The sequence below is a fragment of the Triticum aestivum genome, chromosome 6B, assembly GCF_018294505.1.
Source record: "Triticum aestivum cultivar Chinese Spring chromosome 6B, IWGSC CS RefSeq v2.1, whole genome shotgun sequence".
Lineage (NCBI taxonomy): Eukaryota > Viridiplantae > Streptophyta > Magnoliopsida > Poales > Poaceae > Triticum > Triticum aestivum.
Window position 1 is genome coordinate 452815251 of NC_057810.1, and position 12263 is coordinate 452827513.

The 12263-nt window shown below is 45.2% G+C and overlaps 1 protein-coding gene across 1 annotated transcript; it reads right to left on the reverse strand.

Annotated features, from left to right (window-relative positions):
• Window positions 1-1613: 1613 nt before the first annotated feature.
• LOC123137432 (integrin-linked protein kinase 1) lies at window positions 1614-6542 on the reverse strand. The gene is made up of 12 exons (XM_044557185.1): window positions 5877-6542; window positions 5529-5603; window positions 5313-5417; window positions 4927-5009; window positions 4002-4122; window positions 3686-3765; window positions 3291-3353; window positions 3069-3184; window positions 2835-2920; window positions 2562-2686; window positions 2177-2308; window positions 1614-1895 (listed from the first exon to the last, which is right to left on the reverse strand). The coding sequence occupies exons 1-12, from the start codon at window positions 6318-6320 to the stop codon at window positions 1874-1876; spliced, it is 1452 nt and encodes a 483-aa protein (XP_044413120.1). The 5' UTR covers window positions 6321-6542; the 3' UTR covers window positions 1614-1873.
• Window positions 6543-12263: the final 5721 nt, after the last annotated feature.

Below are 12263 nucleotides of genomic sequence, written 5' to 3' on the forward strand. Positions count from 1 at the left end.
GAAAGGGGGAGGCCGAATTGGACTAGGGGCCCATGTAGGATTCCTCCAACTTGGGCGCACCCTAGGCTGCCTCTCTCCCCCTCCCTCCTTTATATACGTGGGGAGGGGGAGCCTAGGACACACACCAACCATTGTTAGCCGTGTGCAGCGCCCTCCTCCACAGTTTACGCCTCCGGTCATATTCACATAGTGCTTAGGCGAAGCCCTGCGCGGATCACTTCACCATCACCGTCACCACGCCGTCGTGCTGGCGGAACTCTCCCTCGACACTTTGCTGGATCAAGAGTTCGAGGGACGTCATCGAGCTGAACGTGTGCTGAACTTGGAGGTGCCGTACGTTCGGTGCTTGATCGGTCGGAACGAGAAGAAGTTCGACTACATCAACCGCGTTGTCAAACGCTTCCGCTTTCGGTCTATGAGGGTAGTAGACATACTCTCCCCCTCTCGCTGCTATGCATCTCCTAGATAGATCTTGCATGAGCGTAGGAAAATTTTAAAATTGCATGCTACGTTCCCCTACACGCACTACCCTGATCTGCTCCTCTCCGTCTCCTCTCACCATCCTCGATGAAGTCGAAGTCGTGGTTCTCCGCGCCTGCAGGTGGCGGCTCTGGATCTCCTTCAAAATCCCGCAGACTGTGGCGTTGTCGCTGTCACTTCCGGGGCCATCTTCCTCCACGGCGGTCGGCTCCTCCGGGAAGGGCGAGATCATTCCACGCCTCCTCAAGGAGGCGGCGACGATGGACGAGGAGTATTAGCAACACATGGTGATCCTCCTCGAGTAGTCACACATGAGTTGTTGTCCGGCGCCGCCCTCGCTGCCGCACAACAGGATCAAAGCACAACAGGTGTCGCTGCCTCGCCACCGCGTCAAGGAGCAGAAGTCGGCATCGCCGCCTCTCCGGCACGTCAAGAAGGAGCTTCCCCCCTCCCCCCGGCACAGCCACGACGTCCAAATCAGACGTCACGTGAAGGAGTGGCCAGTGTCGCCGCCGCATAGCCGGTACGGCTGCATTCACTGGCCAGCCCCGTGCATTGTCTGGCGCGGCTAAGCCGTGAAGGGGGAGGTGTCCCAAACTTATTAACATGGCATCTAGTTTAAAAGATTTTGAGGCGAGAAACACAACAGTGAAAATGGTTCGTGATTTGGACGCATGGTTCAAAAGATAAAACGTTTTGAAACACAAATCTACGAAAAAAGCGCAAAAATCTCATGTTGTGACAAGTGCCGTACATGCAATGCGTCATTTGGGAGTGACCTATGCAACACCCTTAACTAGTGATTTGGCAATACTAATGCTAAAAACGTAAAAATAGCAATACTTAGAGAATTAGGGGGGCCTGAGCCTATGGCATGTGCTTTGCTCTGTTTTGTTTCACTTTCGCATGAAAATGTTAGAATCATGTTAGTACAAGCCTAGGTATATTCCTCCTCTGCTTTCCAACATAAAAGTATATTCCTCCGATTGTGCTGCTGCAAATGATGCAGAAACAGGGTTTTTTCTTCCAAAATCTCAAGAAAGAATACCTGAACTTTTGCAACATTTTATGCAAACAAACCAACAAATTAGGTACAGTCGCTACATTTTGGTGTTCGAAAAAACAGAAAAATATATCATTTGGACTTTCGGAGGCATATCGTATAAGCATATATGCAACATTCAGGAACTTAATACATTCTTCCCGTTCGGATGAACATAACTCGAAATACACTTAACCAGAGGTATAAAAAGAAAGAAATTATAACTGGACATACAAAAACCTTGTAAAGGAACAACTTCTGTCACGTATACCAATATAATTTTCACCGTGTTTACTAACATATGCAAAAAAAGGGGGGGAATCTCATCGACAGTCTCGTGGAAGATCAGAACTATTTGTGCACAGCTTGTTTCCTGAGGAGATGAAACATGAGAGTGAGAACCATGGTGCAATGGATTTTGATGGTAGATCAATTATAAAACAACACTCAAGTTATTCCTAGAGTTACTGAAATGAGCTGAAGCAATTTCAACTATAAGCCATGGTGCATTACCAATAAAGCAACACACCATCAAATTAATTACCTTAGGATACCAACTAATGTCTGTTCTAGATTATTGTAGAAAAGTTTGAAATGATTTAGAAAGGAGTTTGATAGTTCATGTTTTTACAGTTAGATCAGCGAGAGCTGTACCATGGTAGCTTGAAGTTGTCTCTCCAGCGAGTTTGCTTGGAACAACTTGCAGATATCTTGTTCAGGCGTACAATTATATCCGAGAACGTTGGCCTGACGGAAGGTGTTGGATCCCAGCACTCTTGTATTAGCCTGTGATATGCAAACAACTACTGTGAGCAGCACATAGCGAAATTAAGCTAAGGACGACCTGCCTACAAGCAAAGAATCAGTGATGGCTGTGGCTGGACAATGCAGGGAAACTTGGATACGTGAAGGCAGAGCACCTTGAGAGATTATTAATACAGTATATAGACATGTATGAACAGAAAGCAAAAGCTACTCGCAAACATATGACTACGAGTAAAGAGGGATAAGAACGGAACACGGCATAAGATTCACTTACTCTTTCACACCCTCAGGATATGATTTGGGTTTATTCTTGAATAATGGTCTCAAACCCTCTGAACAAATCATCTTGGCCGCTTCCTCTTGAGGCTTTGGGTGAAATGCAGGAGATCCTTCAATCATCTGAACAATAAATATAAGATAATGTACACGTGCGACGCCTAGCTAAAAATATGCGCTCATTTGAATTACGTACTGGCGACAGCTGCAACAAACAGTTAGTGTGAATTCATTGGCGCTTCCAAATTAAGAAGTTTGACAGATTACATACCTCGTAAAGAATGAGACCGAACGCAAATGTATCCACACTTCTGTCAAATGCTTCGTTTCTGTACATTTCAGGAGCAATGTATACACCTACGCACATGAACATATTTAATAGGAGTAGTTATAAGTCATAACTGTGGCACTAGTACTAATTTGAGATGGTCACTGGTATAGAACCATTACATAGAAAGAATGTACGATGCAGCATGCTGTCATTAAATAGGTAAATATAACGTACTGTCAAAATTTGACACTGGCTGAACCATCTGTAGTTTATCTTGGGAGACTTTTGTCAGATCAAGTGATCCAAAGCCTGCCACCTTAAGTTTTCCTTCATCATCCCGCACAATGTTTCTGAAACCTTACAAAAGTATCATAACGTACAGTCCACATAGAATAAACCACTTGAATTTAGTACAGTGCACTGGTTTAGTGACGAAATATATTTGGATGAGCTTACTTTGGTGACAGATCACCGTGGATGATTGGCTCTGGCTTGCACTCGTGAAGATAATTTAGTCCCCTAAATAAGAAGAAGGAATTAATGCAGAATTTTTTTTCCTCTGTTCTGGCGGTAGAAGAACAGAATACAAAAACTAGCCCATGAACTTCATAAATCATTTGTGATTTCATTTTGTTTCATTGAAATAACACATAACTGAAAATTGAAAACCATTTCATTTAGATGACTCAAATTAATTTTCTTGTTTTTCCTGTCTAAAAATAAAGAAAATAAACTTATTGTCACGTGACTACAAAATGATGCACTGACACGAGCAGTTCCAGTCAACAATTCAAATGGTAGATACAGCTTTGAAGGAAAACAAGATACATATGTCATGAATCCTAACATACCTTGCAATGTCAAGGGCAAACCTGATCGCTTTATAAGATTGCACGCGACCTTTTGTCTCAAGATAGCTCGCTAGATCACCCTAATGAGGGAACACAAATCCAGTCATCGATGATAGAAGAGTAATATTGTTAGGTAAATCCAATAGGATTACTTTCTACTGTTCTAATAACAAAAAAAATATTGTTCAGGTGACTTAAGTGCATAGTACTCCATAAATTTATGTGAAGAAACCCTGCTAGTTGGAGGATTGCTTTTTCGAAATGATCAAAAGTGAATACATGCATTTGTTCTGTTGAATCAAGCACAACTACTCACTTTTTGGTGGTATTCTGAAACAATCATCAGTGGTACATTTTGTGTAACAGCTCCCACAAATTGGACCAAATTGGGATGCCGCGCTTTCTCCAGTAAAGTAAGCTCGTGTTTGAATGCCTCTCTGAGTTGATATGACGACAGAACTTAGCAGTATTGAATGACACATGATAAGCATAGCCCAAATCAAAATAAAAAGTTCATGACTATGAACTGAAAAAAGCTGTTTAGACTGAAACTGTATTAAGTTAGTTTGTCAAACTAATTACATGATAATAAATACTGTGATAACTCCATAAGGGAACCCCAGCTCGGTGCACCCACGCTACACCCAGGCAAGAAAACATAGCAAAACATTTCGAAAATATCTGAAACTTTGTGGAAATGATTATGAACAAATATTATAGATGCTTGCAAAGTTTGGTGGTCAAATGACATCCGAGGAGGTGTGTACAAAAAAACAAAACTAGAAATTTTGCTCAAATAGTGCACGTACATTTTGAGTAATTTTTTTTGTACAGAGCTCCTCGAATATCATTTGACCACCAAACTTTGCAAGCACCTATAACATTTGTTCATAATCCTTCCCACAAAGTTTCAGATATTTTCGAAATGTTTTGTTATGTTTTCTTGCCTGGGTGTAGCGTGAGTGCACGAAGCTGGGGTGTAGTAATAATATTTTTCCTGTAACTTGTTTATAAAAAGAGAAATTATTATTCAAGTTCAATGAACAGAGAGGATGCCAAGGTGAGTTGTAGGATTGTCTGGCACAATATCTCAACAAACTATACTACTATTGAGCGTTATATGATTATAATAGACCCAATTCATCATGATAATTGTCTTAGATACAGTACTAAACTTCAGTGTGCAACTTCATGGTTATCAAATAAAAAAGGTTGTAAAAGTTCAAGGAGGCAGCTCATACATGCTATCTCCGTCTGAGAAGCTATCTTTGTCAAGTATCTTCACGAAAACTTTGGAGCCATACCATTTGGCTACATAGTAACCCTGTACAAATTGTATGACAGGTAAGGCGGTCATAGTTATGTCAAACCAATCAAATCAGCAAATGCAAATTTAGATAAACCTACAGTAGAAGATATGATTTTCTTGTTTTTGAGTACTAATAGTAGGGCTTAAATTATCATGGAAATCGACATAAGAATCATGTTTTCAACCTTAACACTTTTAAGCATCAATAAGTCCACTGTGCAAAGAATTGTTAGCACTCTTATCCAAGGAACTCAAATACATGAAGAAAGACACCGTGCAAAAAGAGAAAACAAAAGGAGGGAGTTTATTGAGACATGCCTTTGTAACCTCCTCTCCTCTTCGGAACTCGAGTTCAAGAGGGTTCAGTTCATACTCTGGAACTTCTTTGGGATTTGACACAGTCATTGGAGTCTTTTTGGTTTTCTGGTAGAGGAGAATAACAAATATATAGAAATTATTTTCCATATCATAGCAATAGCAAGAGTTAAGAAGAGTTCCGGGAATTTTGAATTACGAAAATAAGAAATGCATTACCGGAAGTTTTGCTCCTCTTGCTCTGAGAAGGTTGTACACTTCAAAGTGCCCGTAATGTTTAGCATCCGCTGCTGGCTGAAAATTGGATGCATAGAAATACAAGCTGAAATCAGGTTCGGCTAGATAAGTAGTCGCACGTGCCATGCGCCTATATTATCGCTATTTCCGAATGCATCAGGTTGGTCATTGCCCCAATGTGGCAGACCCTGTACTCTTAGTACGATGTAATTGCACAAAGGAAATGACCAGAGGTGCTTGTGATAGGAAGTATGCAAAGTGCGGGACGTAGCGAAATTCAGGTGACGCATAGCAGGGTGGCGAGAGAAGAAAGTTGGGCGAAGGGCGCACCGTGCTGCCCCATCGGTCGCGGGCGTTGATGTTGGCCTTCCAGCCGAGCAGCAGGCGCACCACCTCCCCCCGGCCCTCGCAGGCGGTGATGTGCAGCGCCGTGCGGCCGTCGAAGTCAATGCTGTCGACGTCCACCCCTTCCCTGAGCAGCTCCTCCACGCCGGCCGCGTCCCCCTGGCACGCCGCGTACAGCAGCCGCATGGTGGCGTCCAGGTTCTCCGGCATGGCCAGCACCGCCCCGTCATCGGGCGCCGGCGTCGGGTCGAGCGACGACTGCCTCGCTAGGCCGAACCTGGTCGGCCCCGCCGCCGCCACGGCCCCCGTCGCCGCGGCCGCCCCACGCCGCGGGGTGTGCGGCTCCAGCGACAGCTGGCGCCACACCCGCGCCGCCCCCGACGACAGCTGCCGCGAGAAGCTCCGCGTCAGCTTCGCCGCCGCGGCCATCGCCTCCGCCTCCTGCGTCCAACCACCAGGCGCGGCGCGAGATCGAGGCACAGCGAGAATCCGCGCCCGGTTTTTGGTGCGTGGGATCTCGCGCGGAGGTGGGTGCTTCTGGGGATTGGAGACGAATGATGATTGGGCGTGGGCGTAATAAAAATCGGGCGGAGACTCGAGATGGTGACCAGTGGCAGCGGAGCGGGAGTTGTTGGTATCAGCGTAGTGGGAAGCAGAGCAAGGGAGGGGAGGGAGCCGATCGACAGGGAATAACCGCCGGTGAGGGGGGAGCATCGCGGGTACAGCTCGGACTCGATCTGAGTTCAAAAGGTTAAGAGTCACTGACTGCCGGGGGCGGGCAGCTGTGGGGTCAGTGTGTCGGTGGGCAGTGGTGCGGGAGTCCAAGGGGTTTTGCGTGCTTTTGTCGCTTCATGGGAACACTTGCCGACGACTTTCTGTTTTTTTCCCCTTCCTACAAGTCGGAATTATTCGCCTTCGTCTAGCTGAATATCTAGCGGGCGGGCTGCGAAGACTTGTTGCCAGTTGAATTTTCCTTTGGTCTGCCAGTCCATAGGCTGCTAATTTTTTTTTTTTTTGGCTGCTAAATATAGTCTTGTTTACTTTGGGGCACTGAATGCAAGTCCATTAGTCCACATTTGATGCAGTAATTCATATTAGTAGTTGAGTTATTATAGTACTACTCCCTCTATGGCTCTATAATAAAGAAACATAAGAACGTTACTGATTCTTGTTGTCCCTATATATCTGTAATGATCGCTCTGGCTCTGGGTGTATGATCTTCGGGATGGAAAATAGTGGATCGCTTGTAAAATGGACCAGCTTCGTATCACCGAATCTTCTCCGTTCTTATTTTTACCTGTTGTGTCATTTTCTAGGAGGAATACAATGCTTTTCCGTTCTTTCCAATGACAAACAGGAAAACAATCATTAATTCTAGGAGTATATTTCTTTACGGAGGAAATACTATCCTACTCCCTCCTTCCATCTATATAGGGCCTAATGTGTTTTTCGAGATTAACTTTGACCAAATATTAGAGCAATAATATATGACATGCAACTTACACAAAGCACATCATCAAATTCGTATGTGAAAGGAGCTTTCAATGATATAATTTTCACATTATGCATGTCATGTAGTATTAATTTTATCAACAGTCAAAGGCGGTCTTGAAAAACGCATTAGGCCCTATATAGATGGAAGGAGGGAGTATTGCGGTGTGGTGAAAAAACAGAGGGTTGATCAGAATGCCATAACTTATTAGTACATTTCATGGGTCATATATTAGGTAATATCATCGAAATCTTGTCGCTTAACCTTTAAGCTCCAGTGTCTTCATGGATTGAGCAACACGTTATCTTATTGTTAGTACTTGTAAAAAACTAGAGTCGCTCCGGGCTTTGCCCATGCGTGCAAAGCTTAAAGGTGAGGCAGCACGCAATGCGTGTGGAATCGTGTGCTTCTGCTGCTGATCTGTGATCTCTTTCGGAGATTCTTCATGTTGCTGCTAGCGCCTCAATACAAACAGTGGTCTCCATGTTTGGACGGCGATTGTTGCGAGTGCGTGCTTTTTTTTTTTTTGAGGGAGTGGATCAGTTTGGTTGGTTCATGTCCATTTGGGGGCCTCAGTTTCCGAGAGTGGATCAGACCAGACTTGTTCCCCGCTTAGCTGCTGCTGCTACTAGACTTCAGTCGCACTCATCGCGAAAACCCATAACGGGGCAGACGGATCTTATCTGCGTGGGGAAAAGATAATACTCTTACTAAGAAAAGTCGGTCGACGAGAGAGAGAGAGACAGAGGGAGGGATGCATATACACGATCTATGGTAAGTGGGCGGCTCCGCGGCGAGCGGCAGCTTCCTTGCCATGGCCGTACGTCAACACCGTGTCTGTGTGATTAGTTCGCGTCTCGCGTGCTTGTGGATTTCACGATGGGAAGACGTCGCCGTCTGGACGGATTCCTCCCCGCGGCCATGTCGGACGCGGCCGTCGGCATCGGCGTCGCTGCCCACCGCGACAGCGAGTGCTCCCCCACTTGCCATGCCCGCCCGCCCGTCGCGACTGGGCTCGGCCCGGCTCCTGGCGCCCAAGTGCCAGCCCTTACAAGTAGAGCGTGTGTGTTCTCCTAACTTACCACCACATCAAATCGCTGCTCCCTTTCCTTTAAAAAAAATCGCTGCTCGCTGGGGAGTGGGAACCACTCCAGCCCAGCCGCGGTTGGTTGTTCGGTCGCTTTCTCCTTGTTTATTTTAATCTTTAATCGCATGGCTTTGTACTACGTTGTTAAGCCAAAAGATGGATTTCTTTCAGAAAAAAGTCAAAAGATGGAAGATTATTTTTTGGGGTGAAAACTTATACTCAATGACAGTAAAACTACAATCTGCTAAAGCTAGCTCCACGACAACAGAGGGCCAGAACCAAGCCAAGTCATGATTCTACTTTCCGTTCTAACAAAATTTGCTAGGCAAACGTTAACCTTATTTTGATTTGGACTAACATGAGTAATGTGAGTAAATAACACAAAACTACCACAGTTTGGGTAGGGTTGTGAAAAACTACCATTTTTCGAAACCTTCCTAAAACCTACCATGAAGTTGGTTTTGGTTTCAAAAAGTTATCATGTTGCACTGATGACTATGTTGATAAATTTTAATTGTGATTATGACTACTCGGGTCCGCTCATCAAGTCTGACATGGCATAAAAGTCAACACTGTTCACTCTTACCGTTAGGTTGGCATTGACAGGTTATGAAGGGTGGAGACGTGGGGCCTGAATATTTTTAAACAATCAGGTCCCTAAAAAAAGTTAAAAGCAATCAAGGCCATGTATTTTTTTTAAAGGCACATAGGTCCCTGAAAGAAAAAAACAATCGGTTCCCTGCAAATCGGAGCACACCCACGCTTGGCCCGCCGCCGGCGAGCTCGTTGAGTGAGTTCTGGATTAAGGGGTCCTCGGGCAGCCGGACTATTAATATGGTCCGGACTGTTGGGCTGTGAAGATACAAGATAGAAGACTTCTTCCCGTGTCCGGATGGGACTCTCCTTGGCGTGGATGGCAAGCTTGGTGATTTGGATATGTAGATTCCTTTTCTCTATAACCGACTTTGTGTAACTCTAGCTCCCTCCGGTGTCTATATAAACCGGAGGGTTTAGTCCGTAGAGGCAACAACAATCATAATCATAGCCTCATAGGCTAGACTTCTAGGGTTTAGCCATTACGATCTCGTGGTAGATCAACTCTTGTAATACTCATATTCATCAAGATCAATCAAGCAGGAAGTAGGGTATTACCTCCATAGAGACGGCCCGAACCTGGGTAACCATTGTCTCCCCCGCCTCCTGTTACCATTAGCCTTAGACGCACAGTTCGGAACCCCCTACCCGTGATCCGCCGGTTTTGACACCGACATTGGTGCTTTCATTGAGAGTTCCGCTATGACGCCTTGTTATCAAGAACAACATCACCTCCGGAGGAGCCCTGGCCTCAGGCCAAACCCTCCGGCTGGGCGGCTTCACTATGACCGCCCGTCCGGCCGTCGGGCCGACGATGACTTCTCGGGTCATCGAAAATCGCCTCCGCATCAGCTCAGAATACTCCGAACAGATGGATCCGACGGAGTTGTCGTCTTTAAATGAACTCCTAGATCGCATCGCCGCCTTGGGAGTCGCTACGGACTATGATCGGATTGGGATTAAACCCAATCAGAGAGAAATTGAATCTCCACCGATCACCCATCAGATAGCGGTAGTGGAGGAGCAACACGACAACTCTTCCTCTATATTGAGGACGAACTATGTTCGGATTTCCGAGCTCATAGAGCCGGATACCCGCCCGCAGGAAGGCGTGCCCCGTACTCCGAACCTAGTGTCGGATTGTGGGCCTGAAAAATTGGTTGATATCCCGGAGCCCGAACTATTAAGCTCAGAAGTTTCTCAAACTACGGATCCCAGCTTGGGTCAGGGTTCGGACTTAAATACACCCACCCACCCAGATACACGCGACCTTATCCACATCAGACAGCTGTCTCAAGAAATGGTCCATCACTTTTGGGCCAAATTCCTCCTTGTCAAAGACAGGATCAAAGACTGTCGCGCCTGGCAAACTCAGGCGGCTTCCTGGGAGCCACCGGTTCCCACTCAACCCCTTTCTGGATAAAAAGGATGCACCCTCGTCAGTCGCCTGATTCAATAGTAAAAAAATCGAAGCCCATTACGGGGCGGGGAACCGTTCTGGAGGGATGGCTCGATAGGCCATGCAAAATACACACAACACCGGATACCATACCAATCCACAGCCTTAGAGCATGTTGGATACTCTGGAAGTGGCCAAGAGCGGCAAGGATCTCCTCACCAAAAATACCGCAGAACAACATCCCAACGACCCTACAGTACTGACAGTTTTCGAGACTTTCGCCTCAAACAATAGGCGCAAAAGGGCACTCCCAGCCTCGCTGAAGTCTGCCAAGTCGCAGCAATAAATCCTTGGAACCACACGTGTAACAACCTGGTTTTTGGCCCTTTCCTTTTTCTTTTGATTTATTTGGTTTTTGCTCTGTTTTTCTTTTTGGAGTGGTTCTATAGTCTTGCCACATGGGAAACCATCCTCATTCCCCCTCCCAAGTGGCTCATCATTCTCAAAGCCTTGCCAAATATCATGTCACTTCACACCTTGACCAAACCCTAAAATTCTTTTCTAGGGAAAATTCCTTTTTCATTAAAGGAATAACCCTATCTACCCTAGGTTGTGAAGCAACCTATATTTCTGTCCATCCAAAAATCCCCAAATAATTCTCATAATTCTTTTGGGTGATATATAGCTCAAATATGCCCAAACATTTCCTTGGCCAGTTAAAAAATAATTCCCCAGTATTCCTTTTTCTATTCTGCCCTGAATGGCACTTTGTGAAGGAAGTGTCATTTATATTTATCCTAGTGGCTCCCAACCTTTTTGGGCATGTTTATATGTCCAAATAATTGCCTCATGCACAAGTTCAACTTTATTTGCCTAGTCAATCTTCCTCAGTGAATTTTCAAAGTTTCTGTCAAACAGAAGGCTTTGTGAAGGAAGTATTAGCTAGGAGTATACAAATGAGTTAAACTTTTGCACACTCCTTAATGTGCTCATATTAAACCCCTCCACCCATTTGAAGCCCCACCCAATCATCTATGTGACCCCAGGAGCAAATATTTGATTCTGGCAATATTTTCAGGTTGTGAAGCAAGTGCATTTTATATTGTTTCAAAAATCCTGATAAATTACCAGATCATTCTTCTACCCACAAAACATCTATCCACCCAATTTGGCATCATTTCTATGAGCCATTTGATCACCAAAATTATTCCAAGTTTCTGGACAGAAATGATGTTTGTGAAGCAAGTGCCATTTTGGCTTGTCCATTTGGCATGAGCTTTTTACATCATCTTCATATGTCCAAATAATCAAGCTTTTCCCAATCTTATCCCAAGTTGCTTCTCCATGTGAGAGCATCATCATGATCTTCATTTCTAGACCAAAAATGCAGTTGTGAAGCAACTATATTCATTCTTGGTCCATTTCTCCTCAAAACCTCCAGGACTGTAGTCCTTCGATAGATAAACCTCCCAGACATAACTTTTAACCCATAGCATCTCTCTGTTGATCACACTTAGTTGATAAAGTTTATTGCAGTAAACTTCAGAGCTCACTTACCATTTAACCAGAGCGCTTTTAACCAAACTACCACCGTAGTTTAGAGCTCCCCTGGATGAACTTACCCGTAGACAACAAGTTCCAGCCCATCTCCCCCGCTACATGCCAGTGCACGCGGTGACCGCGTTAATGGCATCACTGTGCACGCGCTCTGTGTGAAGTGGCCGCACCCAGTGGTTGTTTGTGCTTCGGCACCTCCTCCTCTCGCCGCCTTCACGCGCGTGAGCGTGTCCAGCAGCTGGC